This window comes from Ostrinia furnacalis, unplaced genomic scaffold (assembly GCF_004193835.3).
Source record: "Ostrinia furnacalis isolate ACB-3 unplaced genomic scaffold, ASM419383v2 OfSCF0720, whole genome shotgun sequence".
In the NCBI taxonomy this organism is placed as follows: Eukaryota; Metazoa; Arthropoda; class Insecta; order Lepidoptera; family Crambidae; genus Ostrinia; species Ostrinia furnacalis.
Window position 1 is genome coordinate 81479 of NW_021130959.1, and position 23713 is coordinate 105191.

Below are 23713 nucleotides of genomic sequence, written 5' to 3' on the forward strand. Positions count from 1 at the left end.
TAATTTGGACCAGTTTTTTTCAATCCCATTTTACACATAGTTTTCTTTTGTTTTTGCTAATGTCCATGGTATATAATAAAAGATACATTATTCAACTTACTATTTCATAAGTATTAATTAACATGATTGTTGTATATTTAGCACAAATCAACAAAGTACGAGTTCAGAGCTTCGGTCCAATTTAGCCAACCGGTTCGATAATTTGTACCACAGGGTTACTAAATTGGATTTCAATAAATTTCAAGCCTATAAAAAAACTATGGCAAAATATTATACGATACATTCTTAACAAATTAGGAAACGAAAAGGAACAGTAGTTAATAACATAGACAATCGATATTGTTTTACACGTTATCACGATTTTGAGTACAAGTTTTGTAATTTCAATTATCGTAACGCACACTTGTACCTAATCTACTTTGCCAGTCTTTTGCTTTCATTTATTGTTAGTCAAACATAACTACGCTATTATAACTTCAAAATATGATTTTCTAAAAAAAATTCAAAATCCTTTGGTAAAGTTCCATACAACTTGATGTGGTACAATTTAGCCGACTAGGTGATAGTGCTTTTAAAAAATCGGTAAAAAATATAGCTTATAAATACCGAAAAATATTTCAAATAATTGTAATCCACACTAATTTACGCTTCTAAATAATATATTAGAAACACCCTGTGATTAAATTTAACAAAATTACAAACTAAACATGTATTGTCAAAAGTTACTTGAAAACAATGAAAAAATACTTTTCAAAATAAAACACACGTGTTTGTTGTCACGGCAAAAACCACATGGCCGATATTAATTGATTTTAGTTGTGTATCGCTGAGTGTTGCAATTACAGACATTCAATAAATACTTTAAGAAATATGAGGGTGGTACAATTTACCCGGCGGTACAATATACCGAACTCTCCCCTATAAAAGAAAGTCGTGTTAGTTACTCCACTTATAACTCAAGAACGGCAGAACCGATTTAGCTGAAAATTGTCAGGGAGGTAGTTTAGAGCCAGGAGAAGGACATAGGATACTTTTTATCCCGTTCGAAATAAAAAAAGTCTGCTTCTTTATTGCCATTAAGGCGGAACAAAGTTCGCCGGGTCAGCTAGTAAATAATAAACATTAAAAATTACTGTGTTATTCTCAGATTAAAGGTCTCTATTGAAAATATACGCAAATAATTCTTTAGGTAAAGGTGAAAAAAAATTACACTGTGTGGGGCAAAGTTATTTAAAATTGATTGAATTTCTTCAAAATTTCCTGTATGCTATTTGCTTGCATACAAAAAAGCATTGTTAGTCGCAAACACTATGGAATCAGTGTGTTGTATAATGCAGATGAAAAAGCAACATTTACAGCTGTTATTTTGGATAAAATCTTACATAAATACCTGTAGGTCCCCTTCATCATCATAATTTCAGCCATAGGACGTAAACTGCTGAACACAGGCGTCCCCCAATGACTTCCACATAATTCTTAGATGTGCAATAAAAAGTATTTAATCTAAATGTCACTTACTTGTCAAATGCAGCATATGCTTCACTTGCACAATAATATTCACGCAGACTGCATACAGCAAACTGTGATTCTGTCCTTTATCGCTCATATCTTTACGGTCCAAATCGGCGCAGCTCGCCTCATGACAGCAATCCATCTCTATGATCGCGTATGTCAATGTTTTGAACAAGAATCTAACAAGTACCACATCTGGTGACAAGTTTGCGCAGTTTTCGTTGACGTTTTGGACGTTTAAAGGGTCAGAATCCTGTTTCACGTTAAAGAATATGGAGTGAGGAGATATACACGTGGCTTTTAAGTAGTTAATCGATAGGAGGATCTCGCTTTCGGGAATGAGTATTAACACTTTTCGCAGTAGCACCATTATTATTGAGAGGTACCGCAGTTTCAGTTTGTAGGGTGTGGTGGCCTGGAAAAAAACATTTGAATAATGAACTTAAATATTACTTTGAATATAATTTCGAAGGTGAAATTAATATTTTCATTTGAAAATGTGACGTTGACTGCGGAATTTATGAGCAGATTAGTTTATCGACAAATCATTTGATAGATGAAGGATTTTTGGCCATTAGGCAATGCGCGAACGCGTGACTTTTTGTCGCCGTAACAGTATTTCTCTTTTACACTTTTATAAAGAGAAAAAGAGCGATAAAGTTACCTTACGTTAGTTAAAGAGTCATACTGTCACGGTGACAAAAGTCACCAGTGTGCGCGCAATTCTGTCCCATCTTCTTATTTTAAAAAATCTATATAGGGTGGATTTTTTTTTTAATTTCGAAATTCTTTGAATGTAGGTAGTTCTTTTTCTTTTCAAAAATAAAGGAATGTTTTCTTTGAGAAAATTTTTCTATCTACAATATTAAGAGTACTTTCCCTCCAGGTGGCATTACAAAATTCCACCCTGTATAGAGGTTAACATTATAATTTCTTACCTGCTCAGGGGGCGCTTTGAACAATATCTTCAGTAACAACTCGACTCTACTCTGTTCTAACAGCACATCTCTGTACACTGAGTCTATGAGTCTCTCCAATGAAGATATGGCTTCAAAACTGTCTAGCTCCACCGATCTCTGGTTCAATAGATTAAGGAGAGTGTCACAGGCCAGCTCCGACCATCTGTAGTAGGACTCCGGGTGCTCTTGAGAGAGAGACAGCACGCAGGAAACCAGGTCTAATACCTGTGGAAGAAAGAGATGAGTATAAGCACAGAATAATAATAAGTACTACGTACAGAAGGTTTTCTTCGCAAAGGTACTTAAAAAAAATGAAAATCAAATCATTTTATTTGCGTGAAAAGTGAACTACAAGTTCTTACAATATTAAAATGCTCAATTTCGTTAACAATATGGTGTAATTTAGCCTGTCTCAAGAGTCGAGCACCATTTTGTTGACAAACGTCAGTGATCGGTACTGCGCCGAAGCCATAGGGCTGACTTCGGTAAAATGATGTGACGTGAGGTGCCAAACTGCAGAAAATGGCGGAGGAAATACATGAATGAGCATGAATTATATTTTGTGTTTCTATTATTATTCAGGCAGTTAAAATACTGCACAGTATTGATTACACCACCGTTTTTACGTAGTTTATTGTCTTTACAATGCAAATGGGTGAAGAATACAGGAGTACACGTCGATTAGATATCTCAGATGTAGTCGCGCGTGTTTTGTTTTCGATGCAAACTCGCGGAGATGAACAGGCCTGGTATAAGTTGGTTTGTTTCAGCCAAATGCTGTCCAATGCTGGACAAAGGCCTCCCCCAAGGATTTTCAACGACCGGTCTGGCGCTGCCAGGTGCCTTCCGCGACCTTCACCAGATCGTCGGTCCGCCGAGTGAGAGGCCTGACTACACTAAGTTCATAATTGAGGATAAGCTAGGAATAAAATAGTTGGGAAATAATACATGCATACTAATAATATTATAATTACGAAAGTCAAATTGTCGCTTATGTTCTTTTTACGCGTAAACCACTGAATTGATTTAGATCAGTGGCGGCGTAGCATGGGTTGGCACCCGGGGCGATCACCCCCCCCATCCCCCCGTCATAAGTCCTAAGGCACCTCGTGGCACCCCCCCAGGATCGCTCGCGATTCGAAGATTGAAAGACAATCCCCCCCCCCCCGTATCATGCCATAGACCGCAGACTTGCCAAGTTGCCATGCAGGTGCGCCAGTGAGTACTAATCTGCGCGACTTGTGTCACCCCCTGATGCTTGGCACCCGGGGCGGACCGCCCCCACCGCCCCCCACTTACGCCGCTATTTATTTAGATGTATTTTAAACTGAAGAGATAATAACATTTTAACAAAATTGAAACACTTATTACTCACAACCGTGAAATATAAAAGAAAAAAATACAAAAATTCTTATTTTAAAATGATAAAGTATTTAATTTATTACAACAATGAACTTGGTGCCGTTGAACGTTATAATTTTATTTTTTTTGCGAATAAATTCATCTTTTCGTGCTAGTGGCGCCCTCTGCAGAGAATTGTGCGTGAAGTTGTTCTTCAATAGCAAATGTTTCAAAAGTGAAGCAATAGATGGCGCTGTACGTTTCCTGAATCGCGCAAAACAAGTTTTTTTTCCTGACTTGACTACATACGACGCTCATAGTGATAGAAAATTCAAACTTCGTAAAAGTAATTTTTGAAGGCAGATCGATAACTTACATTGATCAGCCATACGAAGTCGATTCCCTCTCATCATATTATAGCCAAAACTACACTCAACCAACATCAAATAAACCGCATCTTCCACAACGCGAACTTTTAAGATTTTCTTCTGACACAATCATACACTCAACATCAAATAAACCGCACCTTCCGCGACGCGAACTTCAAAGATTTTCTTCTGACACAATGAAGAATGTTCACTAATTTTGTTTTTTAGCTTTCTGTATTCTCTGTTAAAAATAAAAAATACACGTGAAAGAATTATTTCGATACGTCAATTAGTTTCCAAGATATTGAATTTTAAAGGTGCGGGCGGCGGCCGGCCCACCAATTTATGCGCGTGACGTCATAATATAGTGACTGACTCAAATTTGTATGGGTGGAATCTTGCAAGCTGAATTAAGACCCACTTCCGGACAACCGATTAAGCTGAAATTTCGCATACACATGTAATTTGGATCACCATGCAATATTATGATGTCATGGAGCTGATCTGGTGATGGAGCTGGAAGGTGGCCATAGGAACTCCATAATAAAACGACTTAAGTCCATCGAGTTTGGGCTCGTTCGTTTTGTATTGACGAGTACTTCAATTCTATACAGTGTGAGTCACGTTAAAGTGTACATATGAAAATAGATGAAACAAGACCTATTTTTATCGACAAAAAAGAGGTCAAAAAATTTTTGAGATTTTTTTTAATTTTTTTATAGAATTTTTTTTCTTCCAATTACTTATTGTAAAGAAAACGTAATAACTTTTAAACTAAGCGGTATATCCTGATAAAATAAAAACAGTAATAATGCTAAATAACAGGCGATACTAAAAAAATACATAAAATACACAAAAAATGCCAACAAATAATAAAAAATGATACTTTTTGAAAAAAATCTGCTTTTAAATTCGTGTTTTTTTGGTTATTTGATAAATTTCTCCAAAAAATGCCCCTATAACAGGTGGTTTTTATTACATTGTATTATTCTCTATCGTATTATCTTTGTAAAACCAGAAATCGCATGTCTCTATCCCTATCATAACATTTGCCATGAGCGTTTGAACAAAGGCCTGCCACAACATTATTCTCCGCTGCAGGTAGAGAAAATTTTAATTTTAACTAAAATGCTTATTTTACTTCGAAATCTTTTGTTTTTATTTGAAATTTAACTTGTCTTTATCTAAATTACAAATCTAGAGCCATTTTCAGTTTCGTTGTTAACGAAGCGTTGAATAGCGCGCCCGGAGAGGGTTAGTTCAAACGATCATTGCAAATGTTGTGATAGGGATAGAGACATGCGATTTTTGGTTTTACGAAGGTAATACGATAGAGAATAATACAAAGTAGTAAAAACCACCAGTTATAGGGGCATTTTTTGAGAAATTTATCAAATAACCAAAAAAACACGAATTTAAAAGCAGATTTTTTTCAAAAAGTATCATTTGTTGGCCTTTTTTGTGTATTTTATGTATTTTTTTAGTATCGCCTATTATTTAGCATTATTACTGTTTTTATTTTATCAGGATATACCGCTTGGTTTAAAAGTTATTACGTTTTCTTTACAATAAGTAATTGGAAGAAAAAAATTCTATAAAAAAATAAAAAATAATCTCAAAAATTTTTTGACCTCTTTTTTGTCGATAAAACTAGGTCTTGTTTCATCTATTTTCATATGTACACTTTAACGTGACTCACACTGTATAGTAATCAGGGTCTGATGATGGAGCTTTTTTTTTATGTGATAGGAGGCAAACGAGCAGACGGATCACCTGATGGTAAGTGATTACCGTCGCCCATAGACACCCGCAGACCCAGGGGCGTTACAGGTGCGTTGCCGGCCTTTGAAGCTGGAAGGTACTTCGCAATAAAACGACACAATCGCATCAGATTTGGGTTTGGTTTAATTTTAATTTCTGTGATGGGTCTGGGTGTTAATATGTATAATGTGTATGTATTTACAAAAAAATGTATATAAGTATATGGTTACATCCGTTTTCTAATGAGCAGACACTGTGAATGTACGTCACGCGGGGTCACGTGACCGTCGGCGGGACTCGATATTTAAGCGAACTTTGAATGCCTATAAAATCATAACTACTGGGTATTTTTAATGAAATAAAAACAAATGTATTTGTATATGTAAAATTTTAACTGTAACAAAGGTTTCAAGTGTTTTTGCATACCTAGTAACATTCTTAATTATGGTACCCCAACAACATTAGTGTTATTTGAAGGCCCAATAAATATCCTTAAAGAAAAACACATTTAACTTCTTAATAAACGATTAACAGGTACCATAAATGTGATTTGAAAAAATACCTCACTTGGGGCTCACCCACCTCTGGGATCAATTAGACCAACTTTTATGTTTAGAAAACCAAATAATAATCTCACGTGTCCTCTTTAACAGATGGATAGCGATTAATCCCAACTTAACAGTTTTATAGCCATAAAAGTTGTCTCAAACGTAACTACTTGATTATTGAAGAAGTGACTCTGGATCCTCCTAAAGACACATTTTTGGGGTACCTAAAAACCTTTCCTTTAATGAAATGAAGTTTAGAACTAGGCTTTTAAATGGTGCTAATATTGGTGGGAAGTAAGGATGCATACGTTTGAAAGTGCTTGTCGCGGAAGGTGCGATTTATTTGATGTCGAGTTTATTTTTTTGTTAGTTGCAAGTTGCACTTTTTGATCGAATCAAAAATCGAATCCGTCATTACTCGATACAAAAAAAAGCCTTTAGTAGACCCACTGTTCCACCAAACTCATTGACAGGGAGGCGCCACCATCGTTCAACCACAGAATAAGTAATAGTACCTATACATACAGTGTGTCAGGGCATGTATAGACACAGTTCATTCAACTAAAATAGTAAGACACGGGTCTTAACGCGACGTTACGTCGTGTCTTACTATTTTAGTTGAAATTGACAGCTTATGATTGTTATGATGGTTATTTAGACAGTTGAAACATTTCGTTTCATGAATCTTCTAATCTACCTAAGAATAAAAATATTGAGGTGTAAAAATCAATCACTTTTTTGTGCTTTCATCCTTCCAAAATAACAATTAATAATCTTTCTCAATTAACCGAAACAAGAATTTTAAATACTTATTAGTTTTTATTTATTATAATTTGTGAAAAAATATTACATGAATTGCATAATGCGTTAATCGGAACTTTTGCTCATACGGATGGACATGAACAATCGCAACCAATCAATAATCAGTATGGTGATCATCTCACCATCGAATCATAATTTTATTCTCTCAGGCAGATCAGAGGTCAGTCAGTACGTGTGTGTTTGCCTTGTATGGCCGGTTGTATTCCATGCGATTTCTCCACGAGTTGTTTGTTATTGTTATTTGTTTTTATAGAATAAAATACAAATTATTTGTGATTTATTATGAAACAACGTTTATTCCATATCAAGATACCAATCAAATTTTTTTGTAAATAGTTTATCGTGAAATATTTTTGCCAAATGAAACATTTGGCATAACATACTTTGCCAAACGATAATTTGCTAAACAATAATATGCCAAAAACGATATTTGCGAATTAAAAGTTTGCAATAAGTTGTTTTGCCAAATGAGAATTTGCCAAATGAAAATTTGCGAAACGTTGTTTGCGATGTGATAATTTGGGAAACGTTTTTTGGCCAAACATTAGTAATCCTGTAATTTAGCCTGTCTCAAGAGTCGAGCACCATTTTGTTGACAAACGTCAGTGATCGGTACTGCGCCGAAGCCATAGGGCTGACTTCGGTAAAATTATGTGTGACGTGAGGTGCCAAACTGCGGAAAATGGCGGAGGAAATACATGAATGACAATGAATTATATTTTGTGTTTCGATTATTATTCGGGCAGTTAAAATACTGCACAGTATTGATTACACCACCTTTTTACATAGTTTATTGTTTTTACAATGCAAATGGGTGAAGAATACACGAGTACACGTCGATTAGATATCTTAGTTAGGAGGTGTAGTCGCACGTGTTTTGTTTTCGATGCAAACTCGCGAAGATGAACAGGCCTGGTATAAGTTGATTTGTTTCAGCCAAATGCTGTCCAATTCTGGACAAAGGCCTGTCCGGCGCTGCCCGTATCCAGGTGCTTTCCACGACCTTCACCAGATCGTCGGTCCGCCGAGTGAGAGGCCTGACTACACTAAGTTCATAATTGAGGATAAGCTAGGAATAAAATAGTTGGGAAAGAATACATGCATACTAATAATATTATAATTACGAAAGTCAATTTGTCGACTATGTTCTTTTTACGCCTAAACCACTGAATTAATTTAAATTTATTTTAAGCTGAAGAGATAATAACATAACTCTTTGAAACACAAGCGTGAAATATAAAAGAAAAAAATACAAAAATTCTTATTTTAAAATGATAAAGTATTTTAATTTATTACAACAATCAACTTGGTGCCGTTGAACGTTATATTTTTTTGCGAATAAATTCATCTTTTCGTGCTAGTGGCGCCGGCTGCAGAGAATTGTGCGTCAACTTGTTCTTCAATAGAAAATGTTTTAGAAGTGCCGCAATAGATGGCGCTGTACGTTTCCTGAATCGCGCAAAACAAGTTTTTTTTCCTGACTTGACTACTTGATACTTAGACTTACATGAGATATACTTGAGATAAATTTCTTACTTAAAAATTTTTGAAGGCGGATCGTATAACTTTCAACGATCAGCCATACCACAGAATAAGTAATAGCAGGCCTCCGTCACTCGCCTATGGTGGCCGAGATAATTACCTACAGCGTGCGACAACTTCAAGTTGCAAATCAGTCAGGGCCGCCACGCCTTGTGAACACATGCGTATTTCTATACACGCTAGGTCGATCATCATCGCAATCAAGGTTTATTGTTTTATATGCTGATGACACATCTCTCATTTTCAACCGACTTCAAAAAAGGAGGAGGTTCTCAATTCGACCCGTATGTTTTTTTTTCTATGTTTGTTACGCGATAACTCCGCCAATTATGAACCGATTTGAACAAATCTTTTTTCGGCGTATAGGTAATACCTCAAGGGTGGTCCCATTTAAATGTAATAATAGAAAAAACAACCCCCAAGGGTGGAAAATTGGGGATGAACTTTTTTATACGCAATATCTCCGCCGATTATAAATCAATTTGAACGATTATTTTTCTGTTGAATAGGTATTATCAAAAGGGTGGTTTCATGCGAATTTGAAGAAAATATTTCACCCCCAAGGGTGGAAAATTGGGGATGGACTTTTTTATACCCAATATTTTTAATTTTTAGTTATTTTTTTGTATTCACGCATTGAAGTCGGTTTTTTTTTTTAAAGTTATCAAAGTTGATAGAGGTAAAGTAAACCTTGATGATATAAATGACAAACTCTCACAGGTTTTGCATTGGTTTACTGTTAACAACTTATTGTTAAATGCAAACAAAACTAAGTGCATTAAATTTACCTTACCTAATGTGAGGCAGGTTCCCACACAATTGCTGGTGAAGAATGAACCATTAAATAGCATAAGTTCCACAACATTCTTAGGAATCACTTTAGACTCTAAACTTCAGTGGGGTCCTCATATTGAAACCTTGTCAGCGAGGCTCAGTTCAGCTGCTTTTGCAGTGAGAAAGATAAGGCAATTAACTGACATTGAAACGGCAAGGCTAGTTTATTTTAGCTATTTTCACAGTATAATGTCATACGGCATATTGTTGTGGGGCTCAGCTGCGGACATTGAAACTGTGTTTGTTCTGTAGAAGAGAGCAGTGCGGGCCATTTATAACCTTGGACCCCGATTTTCCTTGAGATAATTCTTTAAGGAGATTAATATACTGACAGTAGCTTCACAGTTCATTTATGAAAACCTTTTATATGTTCGCAAAAATATAGAGCAATTTAGTAGAAAGAGTGATTTACACAAGTTCAATACAAGAAACAAAAATAAACTGGCCGTTCCAAATTTCAGACTGCACAAGATTGGTAATTCATTTATGGGGAAATGTATTAAACTTTTCAATAAATTACCACAAACTGTTGTAGATTTGCCCATTCATAAATTTAAAGCACATATCAAAAGCACCTTAATGAAAAAGGGCTACTATAAAGTTGATGATTATTATATAAAAGATAAAAATGTTTGGAATATTTAACTACCTAGCTCGCATCAATACTTATACATACACCTGACCAGGAACATAAAAACCTTCGCCATGTTGCGGAAAACTAATGGTACTGAAAACTTCATTTACATGTCACCTTGCATGTCAGTCTATTGTTGTCAAAGTGTAAACAAACTTTATTTTAAACTAGCTGTGCCCGCGACTTCGTCCGCGTGGACTAATGACTTTGGGTAGGCACTTTTAATAATTTAGTCTAATTATTTTACAAAGGCCTATGTTCAGCAGTGGACGTCCTATGGCTGAAATGATGATGATGATGATGATGATTTTACAAATAGCTTTTGCCCGCGACTTCGTCCGTGTAGAAGTCGAAAAAGTTCTCATAGGATTTTTAAATGGTTTTTAACGTAATTATCTAAATGTTTGAATACTATTTGATCGTTTAAACACAGTGAATGATTCAATTTCATAAATTTTTAATGATACTTTTCACGGCTTCGCTCTCATGAATGTTAACGACCGTCAAAAGCACGTCGATAGATGGCGTTTTTAAGGATATTTCTCACCTCTTAACTATTTATTGAAATTTAGTTTGTCACATATCGTCATAAATTGTAGCCTATATATTAGCCTGGGTTATAAATAATAATACTGTAAAGTTTCAACAAAATCCGTTTATTAGTTTTTGCGTGAAAGAGGAACAAACATCCAGACATCCAGACAAAAAGGTTACAGTGAGCCAACCATAAAAGATAGACATATGCTGTAGCGGACTTTTTTGTAGAACTTTTAAAGGGGAAAATCCTATCATACATAATTTATGCGAAACTTTAACCGTTTACGCAGCGTCAGCTCTCAAAAGGAAAAAAATCACTGATTTGAAACATTCTTCATTGGTGCTCCGCTCCTAGTGGTCTTAGCGTGATGATATATAGCCTAAAGCCTTCAGGGATTAACGGACTATCCAACACAAAAAGAATTTTTCAAATTGGTCCAGTAGTTCCTGAGATTAGCGCGTTCAACCAAATAAACAAACTGTGATTAATAAATTGCGCCACTACAAACCGTACCAACAGATGGCGCTGTTACGATCTTACTATGGCAAACTCCACCGCGCATACAATCCTGCATCGCGGTGACGAAGTTTTTTACCCTGCCCAGTATATATAGACAAACCAAGATAGCGAAATTAGATGCACTAACACTATAGCTTCCTTATGGTGATAGAGCGTCATGTTTCCACAACTTCAGCTTTATAATATTAGTATAGATGTTTGCAATTGATTTTGTGAATTAAATTGCTAAAATATTTTTATAGTCGTGAAAGAAAAGTGGTTCACGATGTGTTAATGTATTTGTCGAAGATAAATACCAAGGGTTCGGACAATATTTTCATTGAATAATGTTTCCGACAAAGGTTGTCAAATTGACTGACATGTTTATCGTATAGTACAGTCCACTATGAAAATTAGCTGTAGTCTGTTTCAACTACTTATTTTAATGTTTTTTGTCACTTTCTAAGTTTTGAATTTTATGGAATTGGGAAAGAAGTACCGATTTTGAAGGGTTCATGAGCAGACATTGCAGTTGAATATTCAAGTTCTGAATTTGATTATTGATGAATAATAAAATAAATCCTACTAGCTCGATTGATGGTTTCATTTAATTTATTTAAACCAGGTTACCTTTAATAATATTTTTCGTTAATTTATGAAAATATCAAATTAGCCCGTAATCCTGAATCCTGATACATAAATTTAGCCTATTAATTTAACACATGTACGACTGTACTGTGTTGCACTATCAAATGCAATTGAAGCGCCTCTATGCCAGGGTTTTTATGTTCCTGGTCAGGCTATAACTATAATATTTTGTATATTTTAAAGACTGTAAACTCTTGAAAAGGAGGCTGACAATAGTGACTGAGTTTCTTGCGCTGCTTCTTCTCAGCACTGGCCCATTTATTGTCCCGAAGCAGTGGTAGGATTAATATTGGGACGTGTAAAAGTGCTTTCTAAAAGCCTATTTACAAAAATAAATGAATTTTATTTAATGAATTTTTATTTTACAGCACTGTTATTATTTTCTTTAATGGAAAATCGTAATATTTAGGAATGATAATTAACTGTAGTAATTTAAATAATTAAAAAAACTACACTTTTTAAATAATTTTAAAATACTTATGACAAAAAACTGTAGCAAAAAGTTATTTTAGCTAATAAACACATTTACTTTAATTCACCGTGTCTATTTTCCGACACTACCCCTTTTAAAACTTTAAAACTGTTTGTCCAATTTCGAATTATCGCAACACTGAAGTTTATTAATAGGGTACTTTAGAGATGGTACGATTATCACCCTGACGCTTGAGCTGTGAGGTAGATCATTTCTGAACACAAAAAAAATGCGCTCTTGTGAGCGTAGTAGTAAGGTGCGATTTCGAATGCACCATGTGCATTTTATGTAATGAGGGTTTTCGCGAATGAAAAATCCGCCAGATGGAAATACGTAGACGCAAGGTCCAAATGCTTTACAATTGGTTATTTTTGACATGACATTGACAGATATGTCAAAATCCACCAATCGCGCAGCAGTCAGACCCCACATCCACGTCCCGCCATCTAGCGGATCTTTCATTCGCGAATACCCTCATTCAGCTCGCACAGCACTACGTACCTACAATTTTATTCACCTACAAGTTTTGTCTCTTTCTATCCTCTGAACTCTTTTTACGCTGTTAGGGTTGCTTTGCTGTCTAGTGAGTGATAAAATAGAATAAATCTACTTAGGTATTTGTAATGAGGTACGTATGTAGGTAAGTATTACTGTTATTCTACCTTAGCAAACAATAACATTTCAAATAATAACCTACTTAGGATAAAAAGAACTTAGTTTAATACTTGTTCTTTAATAGAAAATGTTTCAGAAGTGCCGCAATAGATGGCGCTGTACGTTTCCTGAATCGCGCAAAACAAGTTTTTTTTTCCTGACTTGACTATATACGACGCTCAGATTACCGAATCTTTCAAAGAAAATATTAACAATAATTTTTGAAGGCAAATCGTATAACTTTCAACGATCTGCCATACGAACCCAATTCCCTCTCCTTTTAGCCTAAACCATGGGTTACACTTGCATTGTTATTATTCCCTCACAATGATATCCAACTTTGATTTTAACCTTTTTACCGCCGCGTGATCTCAAATCAAATCATTTATTTATAGCCGGTTTCCTTTATTCAATCCAAATATTATGTCTGTCAACTGTCAATATGTTTTTGGTAGAATTATCTAGGTATAGTTCCAAAATACTGGACTGTCCTGTCGATGACATTGACAGTGGGGCGCCACCGTCAATACCGGATCGCTGGTTCAGATTTTTGCCATGTTGGAAACCATATAGTTGAACGATGGTAGCGCCCCCCTGTCATTGAGTTTGGTGGGACAGTTCAGCGTGGGTCATCTTTACTACGGTTTTCGATGATTTACATTTTCTTAACGTTTACAACAGGTGGTCCTTGGTGGGTTATATGCAAGGCGGGATATCTAAAGTGTGTTCTATCTATTTTCTATTTAGACACTGCGACAGACTTTTAGTAGGCCGATAGTTGAGTCAGCTTCCAATTTGTTTAAAGAATCGGCCGATACCAAATTGATGTAGTGTTTCTCATTTTTTTTAAACATTATTAGCAATTTGTCTACTCACGGACATTGCCCGCGGGCGGCGTGACCGGAGGGAGCGGCGAGCGTTCGGCGAACGAACGAGCAATGTTCGGTTCGCGAGCGAACATCTAAGAAGACGATCCTGACGCACTCTCTTCAACGACTTTGCACAAAACGGTCTCGATAACATTGTAAATTTATACCGAATAGACAATTATTTTAATACAGTCCACTCTTTTCATTAATAACTTCCACTACACTCACTATCGAAGTAAAACAATTTGTATTGCACAAATTACTAATAGTCCCGTTAGCCCCTCGTGTTAAGCTAAATAAGCTTGTGTTACGAGTGGGCTCACCACAATAGTCGAGCGGCGCTGGTTCCTCGGATCTCGAGTCGGCCAGTCCGACCCGTTCACCGTTCGGCAATCGTGGCTATAATAGGCTAGTTTCCTAAAAAAAATTTTTAGTCCGTCATGTTTAATATCAAAAAATATTGGTCACATATATTTTTATTTGTCAATCTAACAAATAATTACATAGTTATGGTGCGTTGAAGTTCCGCGCGACGTCACAAAGTGCGGCACTTTTATGCACTCATTGACGTCACGGGCCTCTTCTTAAGAACTTTGGCGCGCTTTATCTCTCTAAATTTTCATTAGTTTGAAAAAGTGAAAAATACGTGTAGAGTGTTTTTTGATAAGTTAACTGACGGACTAATTAAAACTCTTGCTTTTTGACCCAGGAAACATCCCTATTGGACCTACCTAGCTGAATCGTTTGTCCGAGGTAGACATACTTGTCAACAATCTCGAGAATCGAGCTCCCAACCGAAACTGGGTAGAGCGCAACATAGACATTCGACATAAGCTTCGTTTTGCCCATGTTCATCCGAAGGCCCGTTGAGAGACTCGATTAAGGTATTCGAGCATTTTCATACATTTTCATACTAGCGGCCGCCCGCGACTTCGTACGCGTGGATCCTGTTTTACCCCCTTTTCCCGAATTTTCTTTGCTATAAACCTCACGGAGCCCGAGACCTTTCCAACGAATGCAAAACCGTGGAAATCGGTTCGTGCGTTCTGGAGTTATAGCGTCAGGGAGGAAAACCCGACTTATTTTTATACAGGATGTTAGGTAAATGGGTATATGAGCCGACAGTAGCCTATGTTAACATGGTCATATAAATGGTATGGTGAAGTCAGAAATTTGATGAAATTTTTTTTTTTAAATTTTCATACAAATAAATTTTATAAATTCCGATTTGTATGAAAATTAAAATAATTAAAATGAAGATATCAATTTTCTGACTTCACCATACCATTTATATGACCATGTTAACATGGGCTAGTGTCGGCTCATATACCCATTTACCTAACAACCTATATAGTAGATATTCATTGTTCATACTGATTAACAGCCCGACAGCCGGTGGTCTGCGCCTGGGCTTAAAGTTTATAAAGCCTGGTCCTTGAGCACGTAGAATCCCGTCCAATGACCCCAAGCTACCCATCCTTATCGCTCGCGCGTAAATACATTGCTGTCACAACTGTGCGACGCGCGCCCACAGTGAGTGTGCGAGCGCGACAGCAACATAATTACGTGCGAGCGTTTTAAATGAATGGTCACCTTTCTCTGATGCATGGTCTTCTGCAACATGTAAAACAACACCTCTCTAGTCGCCTGTGCCTCTTGCTGTTGCGCCCTCCCCAATATACTCGTACCTGAAACATTTACAATTACAACTTGTTAATTACTTTTTTAGGGTTCCGTAGCTAAATGGCAAAAAACGGAACCCTTATAGATTCGTCATGTCTGTCTGTCCGTCCGTATGTCACAGCCATTTTTTTCGGAAACTATAAGAGCTATACTGTTGAAACGTGGTAAGTAGATGTATTCTGTGAACCGCATTAAGATTTTGATGCAAAAATAAAAAAATATTGGGGGCTCCCCATACTTAGAACTGAAACTCAAATTTTTTTTTCATCAAACACATACGTGTGGGTTGTCTATGGATAGGTCTTTAAAAATGATATCGAGGTTTCTAAAATATTTTTTTTTTAAACCGAATAGTTTGCGTGACAGACGCTTCCAAAGTAGGAAAAAGTTGCCCCCCCCCCCCCTCTAACTTCTAAAATAAGAAAATGAAAAATCTAAAAAAACATATGATGTACATTGTACATTACTACAAAAAAACTACCAACGAAAATTGTTTTGAACGAGATCTAGTAAGTAGTTTTTTTTAATACCTCGTAAATCGTAAACCGCTTATTACCGCGTAATCTTTCATACAAATAACTTAAATTTAAAAAAAATATTCATAAATCAATGGTACGGAACCCTTTGTGCGTGAGTCCGACACGCACTTGGTCGGTTTTTTATTACAGCTTCCATATCCCGTCCCGAAGTGGTGGTAGGGCAAGCTTATATTTGGGACGTGTATAAGTGCCCTAGAAAGGGCCTATGTACTGAACAAATTATATACAGGGTGTCCCAGAATGGGTGAATCAAACTGATCCCCTATCAGGTAGCTCTATAATGTACTATCCTTAAAAAATATTTAAAAAAAAATCGGATTTTTTTTTTCAAATAAAGTGCTCTTAACTCGAAATATAGTAATTATTTTCAAGTTTGTTTACAGATAAACGAAGCGATCATGTACAATTAATATTAGTAAGAAAAAAGTACTCCAAACGCAGCAATTATAGCCAGATACCTACTTAGGCAAAGCTCATTTCTTTTCTTTTAAAAAACACAATTTTTTGTTTCCTTATGCGTTTCTTTTTTCATATTTTTTAGGGATAGTACATTAGTAGAGCTACCTCCCCTATCAGTTTGATTCACCCATTCTGGGACACCCTGTATTTAAATTTGAATAAAAAATTACTAAATGAAGTCATCATCATCATTTCAGCTTATGAGAAACTAGCTGTGCCCGCGACTTCGTCCGCGTGGAATAATGACTTTGGGTAGGCACTTTTAATAATTTAGTCTAATTATTTTACAAATAGCTTTTGCCCGTGACTTCGTCCGCGGAGAAGTCGAAAACGTTCTCATACGATTTTTAAATGTTTTTAACGTTATTATCTAAATGTTTGAATACTTATAAAATATAAAAATCTTAAAGGTTAAATAAACATGAAAATAAATTTTTCTTATATTTTATGAATATGCAGCTCGGCCTTTGATCCGGTGAAAGTTACTCGGTGGTATTATCTTTTTACTACGAAATCGAAAACTACCTACCGCAGTATTATTGGTAAACTTTTTTTTTATTTTCCTACGGGTGCTAGCATCACCAAGCTTCTAGCATGCCACTGGCCGTGGGAGAAGGAGCTTTTCCTCAAGACTACTCCCACGAACTCAAGGGCCTCCGCCAAAACTCTCGCGCGAAAATGAGTTTTTGTATATACAGCGCAAGCAGGTGCCCGCGGCATGAATTGACCGTCATGCATTACTATGCATTGTAAGGCGAGCGCACGCAGCGGGCACCCACTCCGAGGTTAAGTGGAGGCCACTAAAATAACTTTCTACCCCTTTTTAACATAGTTAGGGGGTGCATTTCACTAAAATACGAAACACATCTTCCATTAATTCTGTTATAGAATGCTTATGCGAAATTTGAAGTAGATTGAACGAAGGAATCTCGTTATCCCATACAAACTTTGCCACCCCTTTTTACCTCCTTAGGGGTAGAATTTTGGAAAATCCTTTCTTATCAGACATACACTTCTTAACAGACTTACGTCTTACAAAGAACACACCGTCCAAGTTTCAGGTCTCTACGATCAGCGATTTAGGCTGTGCATTGATCCATCAGTGGCGCGCGCAGTACTTGATCATTATTTTGCTGCGATGATATTTTAAAACTGCGATATCTCCTAAGATATTTATTGAAATCGAATGGTGTAAAGGCCAAGTATGTTTAAAATTAAATACTTGTGATGAATAACTTATTTATTTGGATAAGGATTAATATCATGTTTATGAAAAAACCTCCGCAAATAATGCATTAATATAAAACAGATTTCTTTTTGCATAAAAAGGGTTACTATGAGCCAACCTTAATAGATAGACATATACTATCGCGGACTTTTTTTTAGAACTTTTAAAGGGGAACAATCCTGTCATACATGATTTTTGCGAAACTTTAACCGTTTACGCAGCGTCAGCTCTCAAAAGGAAAAAAATCACTGATTTGAAACATTCTTCGTTGGTGCTCCGCTCCTATTGGTCTTAGCGTGATGATATATAGCCTAAAGCCTTCAGGAACTAACAGGCTATCCAACACAAAAAGAATTTTTCAAATCGGTCCAGTAGTTCCTGAGATTAGCGCGTTCAACCAAACAAACAAACAAACAAACAAACAAACAAACAAACAAACAAACAAACAAACTCTTCAGCTTTATAATATTAGTATAGATGCTACATGATCACGAAAAACTTTATCTATACTAATATTATAAAGAGGAAAGATTTGTACCTATTTTTGTATGTTTGTAATGAATAGGCTCAAAAACCACTGAACGGATTTTGATGAAACTTTACAGTATTATTGTTCATAATCCAGAATAATATATAGGCTATAATTTATGACGATCTGTGACAAACGAAATTTCACGCGTGCGAAGCCGCGGGCGGAAAGCTAGTTGTATATAAAAGCAAAATTACTCAATTTAGCAGTGGACGTCCTATGGCTGAGATGATGATGATGAAGGATATATTTACCTCCCATATTACTGAATACTTTGACCGCGACAGGCTCCAAACCAGCGATGCATTCGGCATGAGCGCCAGACGCCATCAAGCCATCGCATAGTTGTATCAGCTGAAACACATGACATTTCTTTTCAACTAATGGTCGCACAGAAGATTTATTTTATTAAAATAGTAAGACACGGATCTTAACGCGACGTTTATTAATGAGTTACATTATGTACTCACGGCTTGACGTTTCGGCTGCGACGAAATGCAACGCGAAAGTTTAAAATCTTATATTTATTTTATTGTTTGAATATTAGCCATTTGTATTGAACAATTAAATAATAAACGCGTTAAGGCCTGTGCATTCCTATCATATTCCAAGGCCTACCAGGCTGCGTCAGATTTGTGTGGTGTGCACAGACCATTAACCTCTCCGCCTAAGTTTAAATAATGATCGTGTTAGTTTACAATACGACAGAAGAAGAGGTTAAAACTTTCGACCCTCGAATCGGCAAACTGTTATGTCTTTTTCACGTTCCTTTTTTGTCTTTGTATGAAACCCATTGTAATAAATGTTCCTTTCTTTCATAAATGTTGTATTTCCTCTATATTAAGCGACACTGCCGGAGGCAGGACAAAGAAAAGTTCACTTACCTTTGGTATCTCAATAATTTGCTTCGTATGATGCTTGGAGGAAGACAGTTGTACCAAGAATGTCAAGATGCTATTGACGAGGTCGCAACAGTTCCTGAAAATATACAAGAGTTTCTTCAGAAATATTTCACAGAAGTCATTTACTTATTCCATTAGTAATTTCTGCCTGAGTAACATTTTACTGTAATATACCTAGATCAAATTCAGTGTATGTGTAACTAGGACCCACAAAGGCTTCCCGCTAACTTTTTTTTATGTATGACATATCTGCCCTGTAAGTACTTATTCACTCTCGGCTTGAAAAGGCCCGGATTCTAGTTTTCAGGATAGACAGCAACAGGCAGCGAATTCCAATCCCTTGCTGTTCGCATTATAAGAGTCATCGAAACGCTTAGTGCGAGCTGGTGGAATGTCGACAATATAGGAATGGTACGCTAACCTACGTCTGGTTCCCCGGTGATGGAAGGGGGCTGGTGGAATTAACTCGTGTAATGAACACGAGCGTAAAATTAGTAAAAAGAGTAACTCACGGAATCTCATGCTGCTCGATTAAGTCCAGCTGTTTCAGCAGGAAGCCGATGAACACCTGGTCGCTTAAGTTCGGTAAAGTTTTTAAATCTATATTTATAAAAGCGAAAGGTCACTGATTGATTGACTCACTCACTCATCACGAAATCTCAGAAACTACAAGTGCTAGGAGTCTCAAAGCATGGGGGTTCCTTTTAGAACGTAGGTGCTCACTAATACGGGATTTTAAAAAATTCAACCCCTGGGGGTAAAACGGGATCCACGCGTACTAAGTCGCGGGCGGCCGCTAGTTAAAATTAATGCTTGTAATTAGTAGAATAGAGTGACATAGCCTAACGGATTAGCAAGCTGAAGTGGCAATGGGCAGGACACATAGTACGCAGAACTGACGGCCGATGGGGCAGCAAGGTTCTGGAGTGGAGGCCGCGTACCGGAAAACGCAGCGTGGACGTCCACCCACAAGGTGGACCGACGACATCGTAAAGGTAGCAGGGAAGCGCTGGACGCAGGCCGCTACCAACCGGGTAACATGGAAAGCATTAGGGGAGGCCTATGTTCAGCAGTGGACGTCCTATGGCTGAAATGATGATGTAAACTCAGTAAAAAACTCAGTAAAACTCATTTATTTCTGTAAGTAGGCTTTAAAAAAGCATTTTTACACGTCCCAGTATTAACCCTACCACTGCTTCGGGACAATAAATGGGCCAGTGCTGAGAAGAAGCAGCGCAAGAAACTCAGACACTATTGTCAGCCTCTTTTTCAAAGGTTTACAGGTTTTCAAAATACATAGTTATAATAATATTTATGCGAGCTAGGCAGTTACGCATCCCAAACATTTTTATCTTTTAAATAATCATCGACTTTATAGTAGCCCTTTTTCATTAAGGTACTTTTAATATGTGCTTTGAATTTATGAATGGGTAGTTCTACAACAGTTTGTGGTAATTTATTAAATAATTTAATACATTTCCCCATAAATGAATTCTGATGATGATGAAATGATGAATAGAATCAGGAACTCACGGGATCTCATGCTGCTCGATCAAGTCCAGCTGTTTCAGCAGGAAGCCGATGAACACCTGGTCGCTATCCAGCATGCAGTAGTTGACTCTTAAAGTCAACAGCTGGTTGAGGAGGCACAACACTTTGCACTGGAGGGGTATGTCGTTTTGCATCGTGTAGCTCTGCGGATAGAGTTGAATTTTGAATGGTTAAAATTGATAACAGGATTTCAACTGTGATACAAATACAAATTACAAAATTGTTTATTCAGAATCAGGTTTGAAAAACAGGGTTTCGATTGGGGTTTTCTTTTAAGTATAAGTAGATACTTGTGTTAGAAAACCCCGCTCTCCATTTACAATGATTTACATTATGAAATTATACAGCTAGGAAATACCATGCATATCATTGACTTATTTTACAAACAAGTGGTAAGCGATTTTCTTTTGTGAAACAAATGATTTCGTGTATTTAGCACACACGACGGCGTCTTTATTATTCTGTCAAAATACCTACTTTATATTATAAACTTATTTTTTCTTCAGAATATGAAAAGACCTTTCGAATGCGAGCCGAATTTGCACACCGTGGGTTCTGTACAAACTTGTAGACTAAGAGCTAGTGAACGCCAGACCTACGTCATTTTATAAAAGCTGAAAGTTTGTCAGCGTATGCTCCCAATGTAGGATAGAATGTTGGTGAATTATGAAGTTTGGGTCGTGGTGGCTTTGGGAGCTACCCTAAAAAAACTGTATTTCAAGGAGTTGGAACTGTCAAAACTGTCTGGCTGTTGGGGATAATACTTCTAATTATTGTCCAAATATTATACATAAAAATCAGATTTAATGGTATAACGTAAGTAGAATTACAGTCTTTTGAATATACAGAAAAATCCACCGTAAAAGTTAGACTTACGTTATACTATAAAATCTGATTTTTATGTATAATATTTGGGCAATAATTAGAAGTATTTTCCCCAACAGCCAGACGGTTTTGACAGTTCCAACTCCTTGCCAGACAGTTTTTTTTGGGTAGCTCCCAAAGCCACCATGACCCAAACTTCATAATTCACCAACATTATATCCTATATTGGGAGCATACGCTGACAAACTTTCAGCTTTTATAAAATGACGTAGGTCTGGCGTTCACCAGCTCTTAGTCTATTGTAAGTATTGTCTCATACCACATAGGTCGCGATTAGTTTATTATCAAAAAATAAGTTTTTAATCACATAAGATTATTTTTTGTGATGCTACAACATTTAGATTGTTTTATTTCCCGTAGCTACTGATAATAGACAAACAACGTGTAAGTTTAAGGTAATTAATTAGTTGCCAGTCTAGTTTTGGATGTTAACCAAGATTAGGTGCTAGAGTATTATAAGTTACGGGTTCCTTGAGTTAATAACATTTACTAGATTATTTGATCATCATAAAACACCACATACCTTCAAAGACTGTATAACGACCGGCTCAAACAGCCGTATATACCTCTCCAACTCCTTTTTATTAGTGCTCCATTTCCTGTCAGTTTTGTTCTTCATGAAATTCTCCATACTGATCAGCAATTGCCTTTCAGCTACCATCCTGGGATTCTTACTGTCCAAAGACAACTTCTGACTAGCATTAGAACTTATACTGCTTCTTCGGGATTCTTTATCCGGTATATGAAAGTCATTCACCAACATGACGTCATGGTAGAAACTTGTCTTCTTATTTATTTCAATCTTGTCAGCTATAGTTTGAAAATCTACATACTGGTTGATCATATTTGTGCCGAATAAGCATTTTAGTAGCTGTGTGACGCAGTAGACGGATTTTTCTGGTGATAATGGGATGATGACTTTGAGGTAGTATAGTATTTCTTCGGTCACGTTCCCGAATTCTTTTTCGGTCGCTAACTCTAGTTGGACGGCAAGGCAGTTGAGTACTGTCGTCAGGAATTGGTGGAACATACTGCTTTTCGGGTCTAAGTTTATCTGTAACAGAGAATCATGGAAATGGTGTTTAAAAAGAAAAAAAAAACGTTAGTGTTTGCTTATAATATAGAATAAGAAAGCTTTGCAACATTTTGTAAAACTTAATATTACTTTTGCTTAAAAGAAAGAGAACAAAGAATACAGAAAAATATAACTTCAGATAGCATATACGCCACTTATTATAAAGAACAGGTCACAACGCGTTGTGGTCTCTGCAAAAGCAAAACGTATATTCGTGTCAATAGCTCTTATGAAAACACACGGAGGGTTGTGGCAAAGAAGAAAAGTCATGATTTGATTTGATTTACTGACAGTAGCTGGAAGAAAAGTTGTAAAAAGGAGATCGTTCCCTTTCACGTACCTATTTTAAACAACTATCCACTGGATACCGCCTAAATTATTTCTTTTGTGTGTATTTATTTAATCCATTTATCGTAATAATCGTTCCTTTAAGGAGTCAGTCCTTACCTTGTGATTAGAGTAAGCAGCCCTCAAGTTGTCATAGAACCGCATATAGAAGGGGTCCGTATAGAAATGTCCCGCGAAGTTGGCCCGCAAACTGTTGGCGGGCAGGGGTGCCTTCTTCCGTAGGGCACCCTTGTCGTCTACGTCAGACGCGTTACTGCTCTTGCGGGGAATCGAATCTGGGAAATGATGATTTTTGTTTGTTGTTGTAGAACATGCATTCATAAAATGTATACTACTAAAGACTTAGCACATGAGTAGAGTTGGATATGACATTGACTGCGCTAATATCAACACTCCGATTTTTGTCACGTTGGGCAACGCGTAAGTGTCCCATATAATAATGACATGTACAGTCAGCGTCAAATAGTTCGTGACATACAAAGTAGCCAATAAGTTCGCAACACGTCTTTCATAC

The 23713-nt window shown here is 36.6% G+C and overlaps 1 protein-coding gene across 1 annotated transcript in view; it reads right to left on the bottom strand.

The window, feature by feature from the left end:
* The window catches only part of htt (huntingtin), an 82574-nt gene that overhangs the window by 21970 nt on the left and 36891 nt on the right, over window positions 1–23713 (bottom strand). Inside the window, exons 18-25 of the mRNA XM_028300484.1 lie at window positions 23299–23474; window positions 22300–22830; window positions 20874–21034; window positions 19323–19416; window positions 18693–18792; window positions 15594–15688; window positions 2451–2696; window positions 1519–1927 (exon numbers count right to left, since the gene is read on the bottom strand). Coding sequence (XP_028156285.1) covers window positions 1519–1927; window positions 2451–2696; window positions 15594–15688; window positions 18693–18792; window positions 19323–19416; window positions 20874–21034; window positions 22300–22830; window positions 23299–23474 — 1812 coding nt within the window. The remainder of the gene's footprint in view (window positions 1–1518; window positions 1928–2450; window positions 2697–15593; window positions 15689–18692; window positions 18793–19322; window positions 19417–20873; window positions 21035–22299; window positions 22831–23298; window positions 23475–23713) is intronic.